Source organism: Triturus cristatus, chromosome 1_2 (assembly GCF_964204655.1).
Source record: "Triturus cristatus chromosome 1_2, aTriCri1.1, whole genome shotgun sequence".
NCBI classification, from domain to species: Eukaryota; Metazoa; Chordata; class Amphibia; order Caudata; family Salamandridae; genus Triturus; species Triturus cristatus.
In genome coordinates this window covers 661,911,314-661,933,219 of record NC_140580.1, presented here as the reverse complement: position 1 = coordinate 661,933,219, position 21,906 = coordinate 661,911,314, and the positions used below count along the sequence as shown (strand labels likewise).

The window sequence follows — 21,906 nt, the reverse complement described above, 5'->3', positions numbered from 1 at the left end:
ATGTCCTGATGTTACAAAACGGTGCCTCATGAACAAAATTTTTTGGAAATGTGGGAAACAAGTGAGAAGATATGTATGTTGGCCTGAGAAGAGTTAACTATTTATTATTTGTCACGAGTTTGCTTGCTTGACCATTTCAATTTTATCCTCCAGGAATGATAGCAATCAAATCTGTTTGTTTAGGAGCCTTTTGCATTCCTTCCCTGAGCATGGCAGAGCTACTAAGTGAGATGCCTGAAGTAGTGGTAGTGGAGGAGTCCATTTGGTCCCTATATGGTAAACCAGTCGTGAAAACACTTAATTCTTGCCAGATTAAGTTGTCCATAGTGCCCAGTGATGGGTTCTTAAACAAATAAGATGCCTTTAGAAATTCTCCTTGCCTGACCATACTTTGCCTTTGAAGACCAAACTCTAAACGCACTTGGGTGGAAAGTATCGGCAGACAAAAGGTTGAACAATAGATTGTAGCTACTAATCCATCTAAGAGCTATGAGTCCTTGCCCACATTATTTTGCTCCCGTACATTAGAGGTGGTGCCCATTAGTGAAGAGGCTTTTGAACAGCGGGTCAGATATTGGACTTCTCAGTGCTTTTGATAGAGTTACAAAAGTGAGGTTAAGCGATTCAACTTTGGCCTTCCTTAAAAATTTATGATGGTAGAAGGAACCTGTTATCGATGATGGCCTCAAGATATTTATATGTATGTCCAATCATGCCATCATATCTTTTGACATGATTCTCCATGTCCTGTTGTAATGCATCCAAAGACCTCAGTCTCTCATATGTTCTCATTTCCTTGCAGGTCTTCCGGTGTTGTGAGCAATGGGGATAACGTTGGGGATGTGACACAAGGGGTGCGCACCTTGAGCCTGAAGAAGCGCATCTCGAGGCGGCGAGGTGAGCGTGTATGCGGTAGTGCATGGGGTGATAGGTAAATGGGTTGACGGGGGCAGGCTGCCTCTCTCCTCCTCTGGTAGTAGGAATAGTGTGGGAGATGTTGACCACTGAGGATCACACGTTGACCCTGAAGATGGTCTGCCTAGGCAGCATGGTGAGCCCATGTGAGATTAGCAAGGTGGGGGGTGGTGGATGGGTGACCAGGGTTTATGGAAGTATTTGTGCCGCCATAGTTTAAACAGCATTTTGCTGCTCCCAACCTATAGCAATTGAGACAGATTTGCTGCTTGTATTATAAATCTGGAGTTCCTTAAGGGGGCAATGATGAGCGGTTACTTAACCTAGAGCTGGTCTTCAGGGTTGATTATTAAAGGAGGTCAGTAGCCCTGAGCATCCACCACTTTCAGGAACGGTGGAAGGATTTATTTCTATTTTCAGCGGAGAGGAAATTGGCACTCCTGGTAGGCCAGCTATTGGCATTGGCTAGTACATGTGCACCATTGTAGCACACTAAATGCAACAAATGCAATTAGCGAGGGAGGTGTACTTTGAGGATAAATATTCAAATAGTGCATTACCTAATGGAAATATGTTTTTCATCCTAAGGGCGCCCCTGTTAGTGTGTTGTCTACACTGCTTAATGGGATGGGCTAGCCAGGTTCATCTTTGCGGTTTCAGCCTCGGGAAAGATGTTTCATAAAAGGGAGACTCCATCATCATTACAAGTTTATGGGGTCTTGTCTTTCTAAAATGACCTCAGAATGAAGTGGAAGCAGGGGGCGGGGGAAACTAAGAACACGTGGGTTTTGTGTATTGGGAAAAGTCCTCCATTCTGCTCCTAAATTGACCTGTGCCTATCCTTTCTAGGTATTGGTTCGATTGGGGATCGCCGTTCACGTTCCTCTGTGACCGATGATGGCATCATTTATGATGACGTTCCCTGTGATCATCTGGACCCTGATCACTATGGTAGGAGTGCATTCTGTGCAATGGATTTACAGAGGTGGATTGACAGTGCAAAGGCGAGGATTGAGAGGGTCAAGATGATTGGGAAAATTACTTTTTGTGGGTGGTAAATTCATGTATCCTGAAGGGTGAATATCCTGCATTTATTGTAGTGCTTCATGTTAGATTTAGTGACCAGGTGAACATTGATGGATATGTTTGGGTGGGTGGATGGCTTTCTCAATGTTCTCAGTTTTGTTAATAACAGGGTGATGATGCCTGTTGTTGGAATCTGTTATGGAATTCTCCTCACATGGTAATTGGAGTCTGAAAGGGTTTATTGAAATTTTTTTTTTAAAGTCTGTGAATCACCGTGTCAATTGGCCAGGGGTTCCCCTGGCAAAGGTTTGTGGAGGCAAAATCTTAGACAGAGGGCAACACTCACATTTTAACCCTACTTGTACACAAGTTTGTCATAGCAGTCACGTGGTAAATTCTTATTATGAACACAAGCAGGTTCTCATTTGAGATTATGAGAACAAGTGTGAATGACCTTCAGACAGAAATGTAAATTGTTCCTGCTGAGCAAGTTTTTCTTCTTTTTTCATGTCTGTAGCTAAAATGCCAAAACAGTTCCATGTGCGAGTTAACGCCTGCTTTATTTACACAAACACATTGGCCAGAATCAGAGAGCACCCACGGTCCCTGTTGATACAGTGATGTTTGTAATGAGAGGGGAGATTAATTGCAACCTCATGTGGCCTGGGTGGAGGGAGTTTGATTTAGATAACCTACCTGCGTTTGCACATTCCAGAGATGGAAGAAATTAGCTCTGCTCTTCATTGGAGCTAATGGGACTGATATATCTTAGGGAAGATGGGGAATAACATTTTTAGAAGCATGCATTGCCATGGAATATGTAGGGCTAGCATCTTGACAAAAGAGTGAGTAATACGAGAAGAGAGGTATTCAGTATGATATAGAAAGACAGTACAGAGGAAAAGGTACTCATAGATTCTTGTTGGCTGCTTTATTTTCCTGCTGTGTAAAAACCTACGCCAGAGAGCATTAGGGCCTGGGAAATATAGCCCTTGAATGAAGGCATTTTCTGTGATGGATTTGGTGTTGAAACCTTTACAACAATATACTTTTTATTGATTATATGCTTATGGGTCTTTGTTTTTTTTATTTTATCTATTGCAATGTGTAAATATGATTATAACAATTGTGTATATATAAGTGCCTCACTATTGAACTACTGGGTAGGCATAAAAACCCAAAATAAATACATAAAAAGTAATAAACATATAATTTTTTTTTTAAAGAACATAAAATTACCCTAAAAATATATTTAAAAAAAATGACCTTTATGTACAGCAACACTTGAAAGTCCTGGGGCCAGATGTACGACCATGACAATTTTTGACTGGCAAATTGCGCTTGATTGCGAGGTGGCAATTTGCGAGTCACAAATTGCCATGTACAACAGTGTCTGAGACACTGTTTGCGATTCCCAGTGGGGTCGCAAATTGCATGCCTCGTCAATATTCATGAGGCGCTCGTAATTTGCGACCCCATTGGGAATGGCTGGCCCTCCCAGGGATGGTGGCCTGCTGGGCTCAGCAGACCTCCATGTCTGGGACTGCTTTTCAATAAAGCAGTTTTTTTCCCAATGCAGCCCTTTTTCCTTAAAGGAAAATGGGATGCATTAAAAAAAAAACAATAATAAAGAAACATTTTCGTTTAACTTTTTAAGGGCAGGTATTGGTCCCTGGGACCACTGCCTGCCCATAAAAAATATTTGCCCCTGCATTTGCAAAGGGGAAGGGGTCCCCTGGGGGCCCCTTCCCATTTGCGAGTGTATTACCACCCTCTTGAAGAGGGGGGTAATTTGCGAGTATTTGGCGACTGCAATTGCGGTCGCAGAACATTCTTACATAGGGTAGCGAGTCACAATTAGGAAGGGACGCCTTTGGAACGCCCCTTCCTAATTGCGAGTCGCAAATCCTATTTAGTGAGTCGCAAATAAATTGTGACTCGCTAAATAGGATTTGTACATGGCCCTATTCGTTTTTGTATGCTCAAACGGGTCGCTAACCCGTTTGTGCTAACAAAAATGGGTCGTACATCTGGCCCTTGGTTTCTAAATATTTAACTATGCATGTACATATGGGACTTTATATAATTCACTTTTATATCTCTTAATTCATTTCCAGTACATATATACCTTTTTATGCAGTTATGCATCTATATATTTATTACATTGCTCCCATTGTAAATGAAAAAAATCAACTCACTCCAATTTACTACTCTGTCTCATCTCCTGTATATACTCTACCTGCAATCTTTGACTCATCCCAACCCTCATTTTACTACCCAAAGTAACCTTTTCTAGCCTCTTCTCTCCTCCATTCCTTCTTTATCGTATTCACTCCAAATAACAGACTCACATATCCACCGCTCCAATTAATAACTTATATTTTCCTATACTAATCCACCACTAATCCACTTTGGTTTCCGGAGTAGCATGCTACTTGCCGAGCATCGCTTCAGCTCCTCGTCAAGGGGAGCAAGTGCTATATAAATTTAATTACGATTACAGTTACAACTGCTAAGGGAGGCATTTCTTCATGTAATCAGTAATGATTTGCTCAATGCTTGTGTATAAACGTTGATCTAATGTTGCGCACTGTAAATTTTAAATATCACTTGATTTACCATATCAGTGGGGAGTGGCAGTGGACTCAAAAGCATGCACATTTGCTCAAAAGTAGTTTTGGGAATCCATTTTCACCTACCTATTTTTTTTCAATCTTCAGCATAAATCGCATTCACTACATGTTAGAATCCAAATCAGTGCATCCCTTTTATCTTGAGAATTGTTTTCTACGTATTTCTTTTTCTTAAATGATCACAAAACTCTTTTTTTCCTTCATTTATTTTTTTCTACCCCTTCAACTGCCGAGATACTGTCTACTTTTTTTCTTCCCTTCTTGGAGGTGAGTAGCAGGGTGAGACCCCGTGTTTTTACACACCTTCCCTTTTATTCCACCTCCTCCTTCCTCCCTCCTGCCTCTCCTCCACTGTCTTTGTTTTTTTTATTAATGTTTTCTTTGTTCGAGGGTGAATCAATGCCCCACCTGCCCTTATGCCCGTTTACCCACCTATTTTTAATTTGGTTTTCCTTCCACCTACCCCCAGAATCTTTTACCCGTTTCACTTGGTTTGTTTTCCTTAAAAGGACACTTTATTATGCATTTGAAAGATTTTGAACACGATTTTGAGATTTCTGATGCTTGCAACAACTTTCTAGCGGCATGTGGTGCAAAGTCTCAATCCTGTGTATTTGTCCACACAAAGTATTATTCCAGCCCTACAGAGTTCTTAAAAGATTACATAAAGGTTTCAATCACAGCACTGTGTGGGGACATCAAAATCCCACATTTTGGATTTCTAGAGTTTGGTCATTTTCAAAGAGTGTTGGGTATTGTGCAAAATAGAAATGATTTTGGTGCCATCTTTATTTTGCTATTATATCATGGGGCTGTTTGGGGAGAGGAGGATGTGGCAGAGATTTCTGTGCTCTTTTGAGTACAGCAAACTCTTAGACCCATTAAGTGGGGGCAATTAAGCTTGATAATAAAAAAAATATATATTTTTAACTGGTCAAGTCTCAATCCTGGGAACCCCAAAACATGGTAACCCAATTGGCCTAGCCCCAGTGGCTATACAGTCAAGACACACGTTAATGACCCTTGATTCGCTAGGAGGTGGGGTAGAACGGAGCCTCATTGACGGGTGACTTGGCTTTTAAAAGAAACGCCCGCCCGGTCCGCGCTGCTGCAACCGGCGGTGCTTGCACAGGTAGGACGTCTGTAAGGTCCGCGGGCCGCCAGGGAAGGCTTGCCGGGCCGCAGGCGGCCCGCGGGCCGTACTATGAGTACCCGTGATCTAGAGTGTCAGCTAAACCTGCCCTCAAGGCCTTGCACTGGCTCCCTGTGCGCCAAAGGGTGGAATTCAAAGCCATGTGCACGGCATACAAACTGATCAACGGATCTGGCCCTGCGATCCTCAGTAACATGGTCACCCCCTACAAAGCACCCAGATCCCTACGATCCGAGAATGAGCACCTAACTAATATTCCCAAATTCAAAAGGACACGCACAGGAGGCCGACGATTTTCTGTACAAGCGGCTACTGGATGGAACTCCCTCCCACGTACCCTTAGACTGGAACCCAGTTATTTGGTTTTTTGTAAAAGACTGAAGACACTCCTATTCCCCTAATAATGTCTCCCCTCTTCCTCCCCCTCATCTGGATAACAATTCTTTACAGCGCGGGGATGCCCTTGGGTCACCAGGCGCTTTACAAGTCGCTAAATAATAATAATAATAATTTGCAGGTCGTAGGAAGGTCCCTTGTTTGCCGTCAACAGACTCCCTGTAAATCATGAACCCAAACTACATACGGTCAGACAAACCGTGATGATTTGTATCCTAAACCACGCACGTGAAATGCATTATCCTCAAAAATGGAACTCAATCTGCCAACATTATCAATATCCCACCAGCACTTTGTAACCAGAAGCTACTTGCATATGACAACTGCTGAAATGTAACCATACCTGCTAACATTAATACTATTAGTATTTTATAACCCGCTAACACAGTGGATCTCATTCTCGAAAAGAGACCAGAAGCAATTCAGTAACGCATGTGTGCTGTCGAAGCAAAAAACACAGAAACAAAAAACTGTTTTAATAGTATGCGGCAGAATACTTGATCCATTGGAAACCTAAGTTGAATAACAAATGTCCATAGGTCCTGCATTATCCTATGATCAATCAACATAGGCCTGTAAAAACCCCTTCCCTTCCTAGTGATTACTTTTTTAAAATGGCGGTTCACTTTATTGAATTTAGTTTATGATCGAGGAGGGTCAGTGGCAGTGATCCTCCTCGATCTAAGTGCCGCATTTGATACGGTACACCACAAAATCCTGCTGACCCGCCTTGCCGACTTAGGAGTGACCGGAGATGCCCTGACATGGTTTGAATCTTTTTTATCAGGCAGAACCTTTCAGGTCTTCAACGGCACATCCCGCTCATCCAGTCGTCCTCTGGGATGCGGAGTCCCGCAGGGCTCCTCTCTAAGCCCTACGCTCTTTAATGCATACATGAGACCACTGGCTGGGATTGTTCGTCCGCATGGTGTCAATATCATCTCCTATGCGGACGACACCCAACTGGTGGTTTCCCTTGCACAGAAGAGCGACCTCCAGTCACCACCAGACCTAGCGGCCTGCCTGGAAGACGTAAAGAGCTGGATGATGAGCTCATGCCTAAAGCTCAATGATGATAAAACTGAGCTCATGCTCCTGGGTCCGGCCTCCCCTGCCACCATAGAGCTGATCTGGCCACCAAGCATGGGAGTGGCCCCGCCCCCCAGAGACAACATCAAAAGCCTAGGCGTTTGGCTCGACAAATCTCTGAGCCTTAATACACAGGCCACCAAGATATCAGCCACTTGTTTTGGCCTCCTTAGGGTGATCAAAAAAGTCCTTCCCCTCCTCCGTTTCGAGGCCAAACAAATAATCATACAGGGCCTCATCCAATCTCGTCTGGATTTTAACAACGCCCTCTACCTGGGAGCACCAGACTACACCGTACAAAAGCTTCAACGCACCCAGAACTGTGCTGCCAGGGCGCTGCTGGGAATCCCTCGGAGGACCTCAATAAAAACCGGCCTAAAGACCTTACACTGGTTACCTGTCAAGGACAGAATAAAATTCAAAGCACTCCGCATTGCCCACCAGACATTCTGGGAAACGGGCCCAGACATCAACTGTTCCCTGATTTCTCCCTACAGGCCCAACAAGACCCTCCGCTCCTCAACGGCATTTCTAGCCAAGATTCCCAGAATCTGTAGAGCCAGAGCAGGAGGACGCTCCTTTTCGTACAATGTTTCCAAACTTTGGAACACCCTCCCTCTGCAGCTGAGAAACAACTCTAACCTGACCAGCTTCCGCAAACAGTTAAAAACTCACCTGTTTAATGCTTAACAAAGTAACCTTATGAGGGCTTTCTCTGTTTCTAGCGCCTGGACGCCTCAGGGCAGCTGCAGCGCTCTACAAATCACATTTTCATTTCATTTCATTTCATTTCATCAATGTTTTTCTTTAAGATTCTAGAATATTGCTCAAAAGCAAGTAAACACTCATTAGTTAAAGGCCACAATTTAATTTGAGTTCTAGACATCAGAAATAAATTGTTCATGGCCTTCTTGGGATTATACTGCCTCCAGCTGAGTATCATGTTAACAGTATTCTTTTACATGGACAGATAAGCATATGACCTCCCCAGCATCATATCCCTCTCTGCGAATGATGCAACAGTTTAGAAAGGAAGCCATGCCTTAGTTTACAATGCAAAGCCCATGGGTTCAACCTCATCCAACTCAGGCAGCCCATTTCTGAATCATGGGTGGTGCCACTGATAAGGTACTCTAGTGCCTTGAATGACGTGGATAGATTATACATGTCTGCCAATTAGCAGAAAAAAAGCTGTCACAATTTTTATTTTTTCCCTGAAAAACTTTAATTGAAGCGACGTCGTGATAGTGCTCAAACACCCCAAAAATATTAAGAACTTTGACTCCTACGGCTATGCAACCATAATGCTCCCATTGAATTGTTTGTGACATCACACAGATACAATTGCTAACATCACCAGTAGTATCATCAATAACATTACTTATGTGGCATCACAGCTATTGTGTTATGTTAGGATAGCTGTTATGTTTAATGTAGAGTGGGCCTATTGGCACGTTATGTTTAGAACTGATGACAGGATTATATTGAGTTAGAATTTTAGTATTTCCCAGTGCTCCTTGGCCCACACAACTTTGGGGAACTGGATGAGGTGGGCCGCTGATAGCTGCCTGATGATGTGTTTGCTACTGGATCACAACCCATAACTCGCGTAAAAGCCAGGAAAATCTTAGGGTGATCTCACCAAATGCCTCGCTCATTACATCACCCTTAATGAGACAGATGTAATTACAAATGTTGTAAATCATTTTTTTTTTTTTTTTTTTGTCCTCATGTGCCACTTTCCACCCGTTTTTCTTTTGTAGCGCCCAAGGGTGTAAATTATCTTATATATAAGGAGACTTGCTAAACAGAAAGCAAAAGGGGAGAGAATACAAGATCCTCACTCCAACTTTCCAAAGCAATAATCCCCAAAAGATAACAAAGCAACTTAATCATAGGACTGGATTTTCCATCATTACAATACTTCAAAATCTGAAGAGATCCTCGCCCAACCCATCACCCATAGTGATCAAAAAATAACAACCAAAATCTGTGTTTCTTTTTTAGGGGAACTACCATGTCCAATTTACCAATGTGTCTCATAGCTCTAATCCACATCAAATCAGTAGGGGGGTCAGGTGAGACCCAAAGTTTACAGATTTCCCTGCGGGCCAACAATATAGCATAAAACACCAATTTTGTTCTGTCATCCAAGCCCTTGCCTTGTAAATCCATTCTGCCTGTAATAATATTCTCAGGGCTTACCTCAATTTTTTGCTTGAGAATGACTGACAAACACTTACTTACAGCGTCCCAAAAGATCTTAATCGCCGGACATGTTGCAAACATGTGGATGTCGTCCTCATTAATTAAAGAAGGCATTCACAATATCCTTAGTTTCTGTAACTATGTCACCTGATGTTTCTACTTTCACTTCTTTAATTATATTCCTAGTCCTATCTGTCCTAGCTTTCCAGCCAAGTAGTTTACTTGTTCCCTCCCCGTATTGAAAATGAGCTAATCTACTAGCTTCCCATTTTTCTTTTACCCGATTGTTAACAACAAAAGTTAATTTCTCTTTCAAATCCAACAATTTTTGGATATTCTCATCTTTTTGTAAACTATCCCTATGGCTCTTAGCAATAGCTGCTTCACCCTGCCTAATTTCTTGTTCTAAACTTTCAACCTCAAAAAAATATTTCCTTCTTTTGCTGGCCCCAATAGCGCCTAATCTACCTCGCAAAAAAGCCTTAGTCGTTTCCCAAACAATATCCAACCTAGCCGTACCTAAGTTTTGTTCAATAAAGATTTCAAGTTCCTGCTGAAGAGACTGCATTGCCACCTGGTCATATAAAACTGTGCGATCCAGCCTCCATACTGACTCCGATTCGCAAATTCCGGTCTCTAGCTCTAAAGTGACCGCCGAGTGATCAGATAAATGTACTCCAACATGCATGCTTCTTTTTACTTTGCCCAATAATCTTGCATCAATTAAAAAGTAATCGATTCTAGATTTATGGTGATATTTTTTATTAAAAAAAGTATATCCAAGATTCTGACCTGCCCTCAGTCGCCAAACATCACACAAACCAAATTGCTCCATCAAGCTTCTTAATTTAGAAGCCATTTTGCTATTCACATGAGCTCTACTACTTGCCGACCGATCTAATCTGGGGTTTAATACCGTATTAAAGTCTCCAGCAAAAACTACAAAACCCGTAAAAGTCAACATCTCCTTAGCTAACTCGTCCAATGAAGCTACATCGTCTTGATTTGGGCCATAATACCCAATAACATTGTATAGTAGGCCAGCAATCTTAATATGCACTATCAACCACCTACCCTTAATGTCTGCCTTTTTCTCTTCAATCTGACAATTTAATCCCTTCCTAACCAACAATAGAATGCCCCTTGTTACAAATGTCTGTGGCGTGTAAAGCACAAAATCTAACCACCGGAGTACACCAATAAATTTTATACTCTCTAGCTTAGTTAAGTGCGACTCTTGAAGAATAATAATATCTGCCGGAGAATCTTCCAAATATCTCAAAATCCTGTCTCTCCTAGATTTAACCCTTAGGCCATTTACATTCCACGACATCCAAATAATTTGGTCTGTCCTACCCATGATCAACCTCCCCCTTCTTTGCTTCCCCCACCACCCAGATACCAAAGTGACTCATGAGGACTGTTTTAATATTTAATACCCCCTTCCACCCTCCCGTTATCCCCACCCGAACCCTAACCCTGCCAACTCCCTAACCCCCAAACCCTGAACCCTCACCCGGGAAAACCCTCCCACTGACATTAGGCCCAACCTAGGCCTATCGAGTGCCGAAACCGGTGGACGTACTGGATCTGTCACTTGATTTATTACATCAATAATTTATAGCGACGTGATTTTTTATAAACCTCCAGACTGATCTCCAGCTTGACAAAATTCCAAAAAACTATCAGCGTCTTCCACTTCTCTAAAAATATGCATCTTGTTGTTCCACATAACTTTCAGAAACGCCGGAAATTTTAACTGTACCATGGCTCCCAACTTTCTAAAAGATTCAATCCTTTTACCTAGCTCCCATTGTCTGTTCGCAGTTACCACCGAGAGATCTGACCTAATCTCAATTCTTGCTTCATCAACAGCCAAACGACCCTTCTTTAATGCTGCCGCTAAAATGTTCTCTTTTAACCCATACGTCAGAAAATTAATCAAAATCTTTCTAGGTTTCGAGCGGTTTGGATTCAATCTAAAAGGGTCACGATGTACCCTCTGCATATCCAGCGCTAACTCTTCTTCAGTTTCCTTCAGCTGTAACTCCGTTTTTAGTAAATGGACAATAAAGCCCTTTAAATCATCCCCTTCCTTTCCTTCTGGAAGCCTCAACATTTTTAAGTTATTTCTGCGCTGCATATTCTCCAATCTTTCCAAACGCTCCTCATAAGCCTTTTCTCTGACTTTAACCTGCGTTAGCTCCTTGCTATTCTCCTCAAGTTTATCATGAATCACCTTAACCTCCGTCTCAAGGGAAGCTGTACGCAGATTCAGCTCGTCAAATTTAGCTTCCAACAGTCCGACTGCCTCCCTAATTCCATCTTGTTTAACCTTAGACTCTTCGAAACCTCTATGCATATCTAAATCAAGCTTTTTCAACAAGGTAATAACAACTGTATCCGTGTGGGCTTCATCCGACATGTCTTTCTCCCTCAAAGAATTATCCTGTGGGACAGAGTTAACAGCCATTTCTAGAGGTTCAGTCTGTCTAACGGTATCTATTCGGACCCCCAGATCTTCATTTACTCCCACGTTCTGACTTCCTACCTCCATCTCCAGAGGATTATATCTATTAGGAGAGAGGTAATCAGCCCAATCGTCTAAACTACCTTTGGAGTCTGCTGAATCTGATTTGTTTTTAGTTTTTTCAACCCCGACCAAATCTGCTAAACACTTGCCACTCGAGAGTATAAGGGTCTTAGGGATCGGTTTGAAATATGCATTTAGGGAAGGATTAAAGGTTGTCTTCTTACCTAATGCCCCTAATTTGTGAGCTTGCAGAGTATGTTTTTTCGTATTGCTGGGAGTTTTGCTAGCTAATTGTGTACCCCCACCCTCTCCCACCTTTAACTGAGCTACACTTCTAAGCGCGTAGCGTTTATTTAGTTTTTGCGCTGGTTTTGGCTTCAATTTGGGGCAAATGTCTGGCTCCCCACCCCTTAACTCTTCCTTACTAAATGGAATATTAGAAAAAATTGGGGACCCACTACCTGGCTGTGGTAAATCAACTTGAAATTCCGTTGGGGAGGGAAAAATTACTCCTGGCTCGCTAGCAGCTCCCCTTCCCAATGCCCCACCCGCACTAAACTGGATTCTAGAGGCCGCCCGCCTCCCTCTATCTCGCTCGATAACCGCGGGAGTCCAGCGTCCGGACCCTGCTGCTCCGCTTGCTCCTCCTGCTCCCCCTGCTCGGCCTGCCGCTGTGGTGTGCTCCTTCGACAGCTTCTCTTGGAGCCCCGCCTCCGTGGCAGCCGGGTTCTCAGGTGAGTTTTGCTCAAGTGTAGCGTTCGCCATACATCGGCGTTCAAATTACTAAGAAAGTTATCGAAATTTAAACCGGTGATACCGGACACAGCGCAAAGGTACTGGAAGCTCTTTAAATTATCCCAAGAGCTGTTTTCGCCGCTCGAATCACTCTTGTCCAGCACGCCACCTCACAGCACTCCCGACCAGTCTCCCTAGCTGGCCGCCATGTTTTCCCCCAATGTTGTAAATCATTGTACAAATTAGATTACCTATAACATTACACCTACCACTTTTACAGAGATGACTATAAATGTAGCATGATTAATTGTTTTATGTATGTGTTATTTTTTTGTTACATTCCACTTTTAGGTGTTGGTATTTATTGTGAAATCAGAAGCATTCCGGGGGTATGTGAGTGATGCTTTGCGTGGGCTGTTGGGAGAGGTGTGGATTAAGCTCCTAAGCATAACTTGCAAACTCTACTGTTTTTTTGGTTTTAATTTGTAGCCATACCTGTATTTTAACTGTAGGTTTTAGGTGAATTTCAATTTAAACATATATTATAACCAAAGCTAACCATAACTATAATACCCTTTTCTTTTTTTCAGTTTTTTTGTGTCATATACCACATCCAAGAGTTCCTTGTGCCAAGATGTCTGTGGGCGGTCAACACCTGTTGCGTATGGACTTTGGCTGTGTGCAGCAGGGTTAGCAGCAGAGCCTGGCCTCTGGTCAGGCGGCGCACCAAACCCTCGGCTGGTGCATGGGTGGGCTTACTGTGGGGCCCCATCTCCCACCAGGCCTTGTGTCCGACCCTTTGTGGACAGCCATGCCTGCAATGCGTGGCCTTTAGTGGAATGTAGTAGTGGTTGGCCACAGAGGCAAGCCTTGGCCCGAACTCTTTGTGAGTGGCCAACAGATCCAGGCTTGGCCCTTTGGTCATGCACAGCTGGGTTGTCAACAGCGCTTGTCCTCCACACCCAGCTCTACCCTACTCAGTTGGCCAACCCCTGCTGCATGCAGCCTCTGGCTGTGAACTTCCAAACAGGCCCTGCATCCAACTCTCCATGCTTGGCCACCCTCTTCAGCGGAGTTTGGCCATAGTGCCCAGCATTCTTAGGGTAACTGACCCCCTCTGCACATGGTCTTTGGCTGTGCACAGTAGCAGACTGGCTGCAGTTTCTACACTGTGGGTCGTCCCTCTTTCTGCCCCAATGCGTGTAGCCAACTCCCACCTGTGGACATTGGCCAAGCACAGCAGTAGTGCACTAAATACCTTTTTACACCATTTTTGACAGGATTTTAGAATCCTATGCTACAGGGAGCCTGCTGGACCAAGTGAGGGTTCATTTCTAGTCTTGTGTGTGAACAGCATAATTTATATATCTCCTAGGTATGTAGCCTTGCACTGTTCAACATCATATTCCATGAAGCATTGGTGGGACATGAGGTTTAGTCATGCCGGGCTCCATGATGATGTATAGAGTCCCTCCAATGACTTTATAAGTGTGTATTTTCCTAGTTTGTGCCACCATCTAGGCAAATAGTGCCTTCTACTTTATGTTCACATACATCATATTCCAGTTCTATCCAACTCGGGTGGACTTAGCACACAGTGTGCTCCACGAGGGTTTTGAGTGTGGCTCCAAGTAGGTGTATAGTGCTTTCTTTGTATAGTGCCTTCTTTGTGTCTACATCATATAGTACCTCATACAAAGTGTTTATGTGCATCTTATTCCATGTAGTGCCGACTTGTAGAGCTGTCTGTGATGAGCTTCGCACAAAAGGGGCTTCCTATAGTGCTACAGTGCCTTACTTTTTGCTTCATGTAGGCATATAGCACATGGTTTATGTTTTTATATAGGTGCATAGTATCTTGTGGCTCTTATTATAAATAAATATGTGAACATCATCTATTTTGTGGATCCATGTTCCATACAACACACTGCTAACCAATGCTAAAGTGCATATATTCTCTGTCTATTCTATCGGTGATTGGTTTATCCATGATTGGCATATTTGGTTCAAGGGGATCTGTGGCATAGGTTATGAAAAGGGCCCAAGTATCCCCCACTTCTCGCACACAAGGCAAGGAGATCTCCTAAATGACACTATGTTTGAACTTGATATGGGCTTTGCTAATAATTTATGTTCCCCTATGGTCCCCTTTCATGCGACTTTTGGGAGAGGTACTTTCACAATAATAGATTTTGTTTTAACTTCATGTAAATATTCCACCCACATTAAGGATTTTAGGACACACGAGATTGCATTAGGCGATCATTTTCCTATTAGTATGGAAATGAAGGTGCATAATAATTTTAAAAAGACTGGTGGAAACTCTACATATTCTGTGGAAAATATTAGCCTGACTAGACAAAACGGTTACGCCCTTAAACGGGCAAAAGTGGACCCAGGGTCCTTCATGGGGAAAGTTGTGAAAGGATCCACTAAAGAGCGTTCAATTTGCTTAAATGAATATTCATCACACCAAGAAATCATAATACATTTTTAGCCATTTCTAACTTTGTCAGCGACACCCTACAAGTTAAAAGTAGACAGAATAGAGATACTAAACAAGGGTGGTTCGACAATAGGTGCACGAACGCCCATACTAATCTTAAAAATGCACTTCATGCTAATATGAAAGATCAAGAAAATATTAGAAAGGCAAGATACAAATACAAGAGGGCATTAAAGGCAAGAAAGTCTGCTTTAAAAGAGGATGCTTGGCAGGCCCTAAACGATGAAACAGTTAATTGCGACTCCTCAGACTTTTGGAAGGCTGTTACTGCCCCTTTCCTGGCAGAAACTGACAAAGCCACAATAGAGATAGCAATAACTGAGCACGAATGGATTGTACATTACTCAAGCCTATACGGAAATTCGATCCAAGTAGAACAGGCTAATTCGGCAACTGAGGTAGTAATTGACCATCCTTTAATTTCTAGATACTTACCTTTACATTTTACTCTCAGTGACGTAAATTCTGCCATCAATTCAAGCCAAGGGGGGAAGGCCGCGGGCCCTGATGGGATCCCAGTAGACCTCTTTAAATTTAATGTAGAATTCTGGGGTCCACTATTAACCCAGGTTTTCAAAGCATGTTGCTCACAATGCTTCTTACCGACCTGGTATGACTCCATTATAGTGCCTATCTTTCAAAAAAGGCGACAGGGCAAACCCTGGAAATGGGAGCAGACGCGTTAATAGTTACTTTTTTAAGGCATCTATACCTAGGGGCGAGGGCTAGGGTTTGGTACGGAAAGGGGGGGCGAGTGCTCTAAGCACTTCAAAGTGATGAGGGGTGTAAGACAAGGGTGCATTTTAGTCCTATTTCTCTTCTCATTATATATAAACAACTTAGAAATGTTCTGGTCAAAGAGTGCAAGGATTTACCAATCGCATCGACCCGACCTATCCCAGCATTTATGTACGCGGACGACGCGGTCCTTATGGCCCGCACTCCGATTGCACTGCATAATGTGGTTAATACGTTTGTTCATTTATTTTTTTTTTTTTAAATTCTGTTTATTGGGTTTTCCAACCAAAACAATAACAATGATTACAGCATATATCACAGAGGTAGCATTTGCAGTGTAGGTATGCCAACAACATTCACATCTATTCATCACAGCATCTGCAGTGGGTCTGATTCTCTTCTCATCTCCTAAGCCCTAAAGTGGACCCGATAGAGATGCACCAGCACAGCGCTAGGCCCTGTCCATTACCCCTCCCCTGGACCTGCCCGCCCCCACATATATATTCGCCCTCCTATGAACTTGCCCCCAAAGCTACCGCCCTTCAGTCTCCACCCAGACAGCCTACAGTCACGGACATCAGTAAAATTCCCCACAACCCTCCCCCCACAGCACCCTCTCTCCTCCCTTCCTAAGTCTATGCACGTTGTTACTGAGCTTCCCCTCCCGGTGGTCGGTCGAGTAGGTAGCACGTCAACGGTGCCCATATGTCACGAGGCCTGGAGGGTCTGGGCAAGAGTTCCGCATATATCAGAGATTGCTCCTGGCAGGTCACCAGGTCTGTTATCCAATCCTTAAATTTCGGGGCCCGCCCTCTTCCCCATCTGCAGGCCACTCTCCTCTTTGCCATCAGGAGCGCCACAGCGACATACCTCCGGTGTACTGCTTGGATCGGCAGGACACACCCCAACAGTGCCATCAGGGGCGCCGGCTCCACCACCGCATGCGTCATATGGGATACTGCCTCAAACACCTGCCTCCAGTACTGCTGGAGCCTCGGGCACTCCCACGCCAGATGCATAAAATCAGCAGCTGGCGCCCTGCACCGGTCGCAGCGATCGGAATCCCGCAAATGGAAACGGTGCAACCTGACCGGTGTGTAGTATAATCTGTGTAAGTTTTTGTAGTGGATCATGCGGAGTCTGCTGCTGGCTGTGATTCTCTCCGTTTGCTGACAGCAAAATTCCTACTGATCGCCTGGGATGGACACCCCCAGCTCTTGTTCCCATCCCGCCCTGGAGCTTGGGTCCGTATACTCCCGTTGCATATGGACAGTCCTGTATATCTGAGAGACAAGTCTCGCAGTCGAGGTGCATTTAAGCATTCCCTGCAGCGGGGCTAACGTCTGCGGCTCCCCCCGGGAAATCCGGTGTGAGTGAACGTATACCTTCTCTCAGCCTGATATAGAGAAATCTGTCTAATGGGGTCTGCTGTATACCGTGCATCATGTGCTCTGCTGACCTGAATTTCCCTCCCGAGTATAAATCCCCCCACGTTCTTATGCGTGCTCGGTCTCGGAATCGGTGAAACAGCGTTTCCTGCAGCAGAGGCATAGTTGGATGATACGCAAGTGGTACAGCGGGCGCATAAAGCATAGGAGCGCCCATAAGGAGCCCGATCCGACGCCAAGCTTCCGTCGTACAAGTGACCGTGGTGGGGCACTTTTCTCTGGGCGACGTAGAGGCAAAGATCGCACCGTCCAAAGGTATCGGATGGACCAACCAGTGCTCCGCCGCTACCTGCGGCATATATTTGGGCTGCGATACTCAGCACCACGCATAGTGAGCCTGCGCACTAAGATAATACAGCTCAAAATCTGGTATCCCAAACCCTCTGCGCGCATATGGTCTCGTCAGGACGTGCCATTGCAATCGCGGCTGACGGCCCCCCCATACCAATCGCGTCAGTTCCGACCGGAGCGTACCAAAAAAGTGTTTCCCCGGATAGAAGGGGATGTTGAGGAAAAGGTATAGCAGTTGGGGCAGGATCACCATTTTAATCAGTGACACCCGACCCGCCATTGACAGCGGCAAGGCGATCCACCGCGATACACAGTCCGCTATCCGCCCCATCGCAGTGCCGTAATTCAGCCGCATTAGCTCATCCCTGTCTCTGGTCACTCGCACCCCCAGATATCTCAATTCCTCGTCGCACCACTCCAGTGGGTAGTCCAACGCAAATCTATTCGTCGCCGCCATCAGTGGGAACACGCACGATTTGCCCCAATTGATGCCGATGCCCGATAGCTCGCCAAAGACAATGAATTCTCTCAGAACCGGGTTAAGGTTTTCCTGCGGGTGACGAATATACAGCATAATATCGTCAGCATAGAGGGAGATCAGAATCTGCCGTAAGTTACATCTCAGCGCCCGCTCTCGGTGGTGTTGCCTTAACTTCGCCGCCAGCGGCTCCGTGACTATTGCGAAAAGCAGCGGCGAGAGCGGGCACCCCTGTCTTGTACCTCTCGTAATTGATATGGGGGTCGACGTATGTCCATTGATCATTATTTTGGCTACCGGCTGAGTATATAACAACCGGATCCAGGAGAGGAACAGGGGTGGGAACCCGATGCGCCCCATCACCCCAAAGACGTAGTCCCATTCCACCGAATCGAACGCCTTTGAGGCATCAAGGAAGACTGCCGCAAGCGGCAGGTCAGGTGAGACATTATTAAGGATTGCAAATAATGTTCGGAGGTTATGAGATGTAGCCGTACCGGGCACAAAGCCCGACTGGTCTGGAAGGATCAATTTATCCAGCAACAAACTCAATCGATTGGCAATCAGCTTACCCAGTATTTTGGCATCGCAATTCAGAAGAGAGAGCGGCCTGTTTTAATCGCATGAGCTCGGGGGTTTCCCTGGCTTCAGTAGGGAGATCATAAGCGCCTCTCTCTTGGACGCCGGGAGCGAGCCCACCTCAAGCGACTCCACATATACTTCCCGCAGTACCGGGGCCATTATATCGATATATGTTTTATAAAACTCTATGGGTAAGCCGTCCGTACCAGCAGCTTTTCCAGACTGCATCCCCATAATGGCCTCCCGCACCTCGTCCAACTCAAAGGGCGCGCACAGGAATTCCCGCTGTCTATCGCTTAACCATCCCAGTGTGACCTCCCCTAGAAAGCCCTCCAAGTCCAACTCACCTCGTCTGTGGGAGGAGTATAACTGTTTGTAATGCGTTGTAAATGCTGCAAGTATAGAAGCCGTGTCTCTAGAGGTACCCCCCCTCTCATCCTCCACCTCCAAGATGCAAGTGGGGCCTCTGGGCGCCCTAATCAGACTTGCCAATACCTTCCCAGGTCTGCCCCCCTCCCCATAACTACGGGCCTTCCAGTATTTCCCCCGAAAGAGCGTTTCCCTCTCTGCTGTGGATGTATACTCTGTGAGCTTCTCTCTGTATCTCCCCTGCACATCGCTGGACTCAGCCCTCGCCATCTCGGCCTCCAGTCCGCGTAGGTCCCCTTCCAGCTGTCCTAGTGTCCGCAATATATCACGGAGCACTCCATGCCCCTTGGATATGCAGAAACCGCGGATCGTTACCTTAAAGGCCTCCCAGATAATTTCTACACTATCTACCGACCCTTTGTTCCGTCGGAAGAAGTCTTGCACCTCCTCCCCCAGCTCTTCCCTGAACACTTCGTCAAGTAGCATCGAGGCCTGCAACCGCCAGCCAGCTCTCGGTACCTGCAAGTCTGGGGACAATAGCGTTAGTTTCACAGGGGCGTGATCCGAGTACGTTCTCGCCAGATGCTGCACGTGGGACACCGCCGGCCCCAGGTCTCTTGATACCAACCAATAATCTATACGCGACCAAGAGTGTGTGCGTGAAGTGAAATGCGTGCCCTCCTGCGTCATGGGGTGCAAATGTCGCCAGGCGTCCAACAGCCGGTAGGTCTCTATAGTGTCACCAATGATTTTGGCCGCTCTGGAATAGTGGTGCGGAGCAGGGTGCGATCTGTCCACTCCCGGGCAATATGTAACATTGAAGTCACCTCCCCATATGAGTTGCTGGGAGCCTATTTCTAATATCTTAGCCCATAAGGATGTAAAGAAACCAGGATCATCTACATTGGGCCCATAGCAGCATGCCAGAGTCAAAGAGATGGTTCCCAAACGCCCCCACATGAGACAATAACGGCCCTGTGGGTCCGACAACCGCCCCCCAACCTGGAAGGGCACTTGGTTTTTTATTAATGTGGCTGTGCCGCGCGCATATGAGGAGTATGAGGAGAAGACCCTTTGAGCCGCCCATGTGTTTGCGAAGCGTCCCTGCCCCAGGGGAGAAAAATGTGTTTCCTGCAACATAGCAATGTGCGTGTGGTGCCTGTCCAGGTAGGCCAACACCTGCCTCCGCTTACGCGCGTCTCCCAGGCCTCTGACATTCCAAGTTAGTATATTCAACGTATTCGTTCCCGCCTCAGCCATGCCCCTCAGTGATGTTCATTCTCAGTGTCTCCCACCATCCCCTGCTGTGTAATCCTGATAGCGTGCCTACCTGTGAAGTGTCAGTTATAATAAGCAGCCAGATCATACCACCCGCATGCACCTCTTTGCCAAATAGAGAATAAGACCTACATAACATTCCAACCCGCGGAACTGTCCCCCCTCCTCCCACTGGTGCACCCCCAACTTGCCAGCGAATTGATCCCTCCCTAACCCACCCATCTTCCTTAACTGAACCATTGTTTCTGCAGCACCCTCACTCTGCTCGTGGGTGCTGTTCTTGGGGTAATGCCCGCTGGGGGCCGCTATAGGCGGACACACAGATTCCTCCTACCTCCCCAGGTCCCCCGTCCAACGGTCGGACCTAATGGAGCCAGAGGGTCCCGGAGGGGTCATATCACATTCCCAACCCTCCCCCGGACATCCCCGCGCCCCTCCCACCCCCACCCCCGAACCATGTCTGGACGGCAGTAGAGCAAAGTCTAGTCCGCATATGTGACCAGGGCCAACGACCCCAGCTCAGGACTCTGCCTCACTGTGTCTGTCTGCCTCTCCTCGGTGCGCAGGGGATCGACCTTCTCCGCCCCGCCCTGAGACTTTAACCCTCTTGAGGAAGTCCTCCACCTGGGCTGGTCAGGTAAAGAAGTGTTGTTTGCCCTGGTGCGTTACTCTGAGCTTTGCTGGGTACAGTAATGCATAGTCAATTTGCGCCTTCCGGAGCTTGGCCTTAACGTCAAGAAACTTGCGTCTTTCCTCCTGCACCATTGGAGTGAAGTCAGGGTAAATCGTAAAGGAGTTGCCCTCATACGACAGGGCTTGTTTCCCCCTGGCCACACATAGGGCCACATCACTGTCTCTGTAATTCAACAGTCTCGCTATGATAGGACGGGGGCTCGCCCCCGGTTGCGGCCTGGGCCACAGTGACCTATGGGCACGCTCCACTATGAATTGACTCGATAACACGTCTTCCCCTATAGTGGCCAGCAGCATTTTTTCCACATATATTTCCATCTTCCCAGTGTTTGTGGATTCCGGAATTCCTAAAACGCGAATATTGTTGCGCCTACTTCGCGCTTCTAAATCTTCATTCTTCGCCGCGATAATGCGCAGGAGATTGTCCATGCGTGCCAACTGGGTGCTGTGCTGCGCGGTAGTATCCTCCGTCGTGGAAATGCGCTGCTCGGTTTCTCGGATCCTATTCTCATGTCCCTCCAGCTTATGGACTATACTATCCATTCTGGCTGACATATTTTCCACTTTCTCCACCACCGTGGCGAAGCCCTGTCGGATCTCTATCAGTATACTCTGGGTGTCCGCCGCTGGCGTCGCGCCACTCTCTCGCCCCTCCAGCTGGCCCTTAGGGTGTTGGTCGGCTTGGCTAGACTGGGCTCCGCGTTTCGTCGTTTCGAAACTGAGTTTCGACTGTTTGGTGTCCGTTTTCCCCATAGCGCTGCCTCTCCCCAACCTGTAGGCGAGGTAAAGCGCCTCACTCCCTGTCCAGTTGGCCTGTCTGCGCCCGCGCCTTCAC

The 21,906-nt window shown here is 46.0% G+C and overlaps 1 protein-coding gene across 10 annotated transcripts in view; it reads left to right on the top strand.

The window, feature by feature from the left end:
- Positions 1-21,906, top strand: part of ARHGEF10L (Rho guanine nucleotide exchange factor 10 like) — a 585,939-nt gene that overhangs the window by 262,108 nt on the left and 301,925 nt on the right. For all 10 annotated transcript variants that reach the window (XM_085608202.1, XM_085608218.1, XM_085608210.1 and 7 more), the window contains 2 exons: positions 803-897; positions 1,765-1,866. In XM_085608202.1, the coding sequence (XP_085464328.1) occupies positions 803-897; positions 1,765-1,866 (197 nt within the window). The remainder of the gene's footprint in view (positions 1-802; positions 898-1,764; positions 1,867-21,906) is intronic.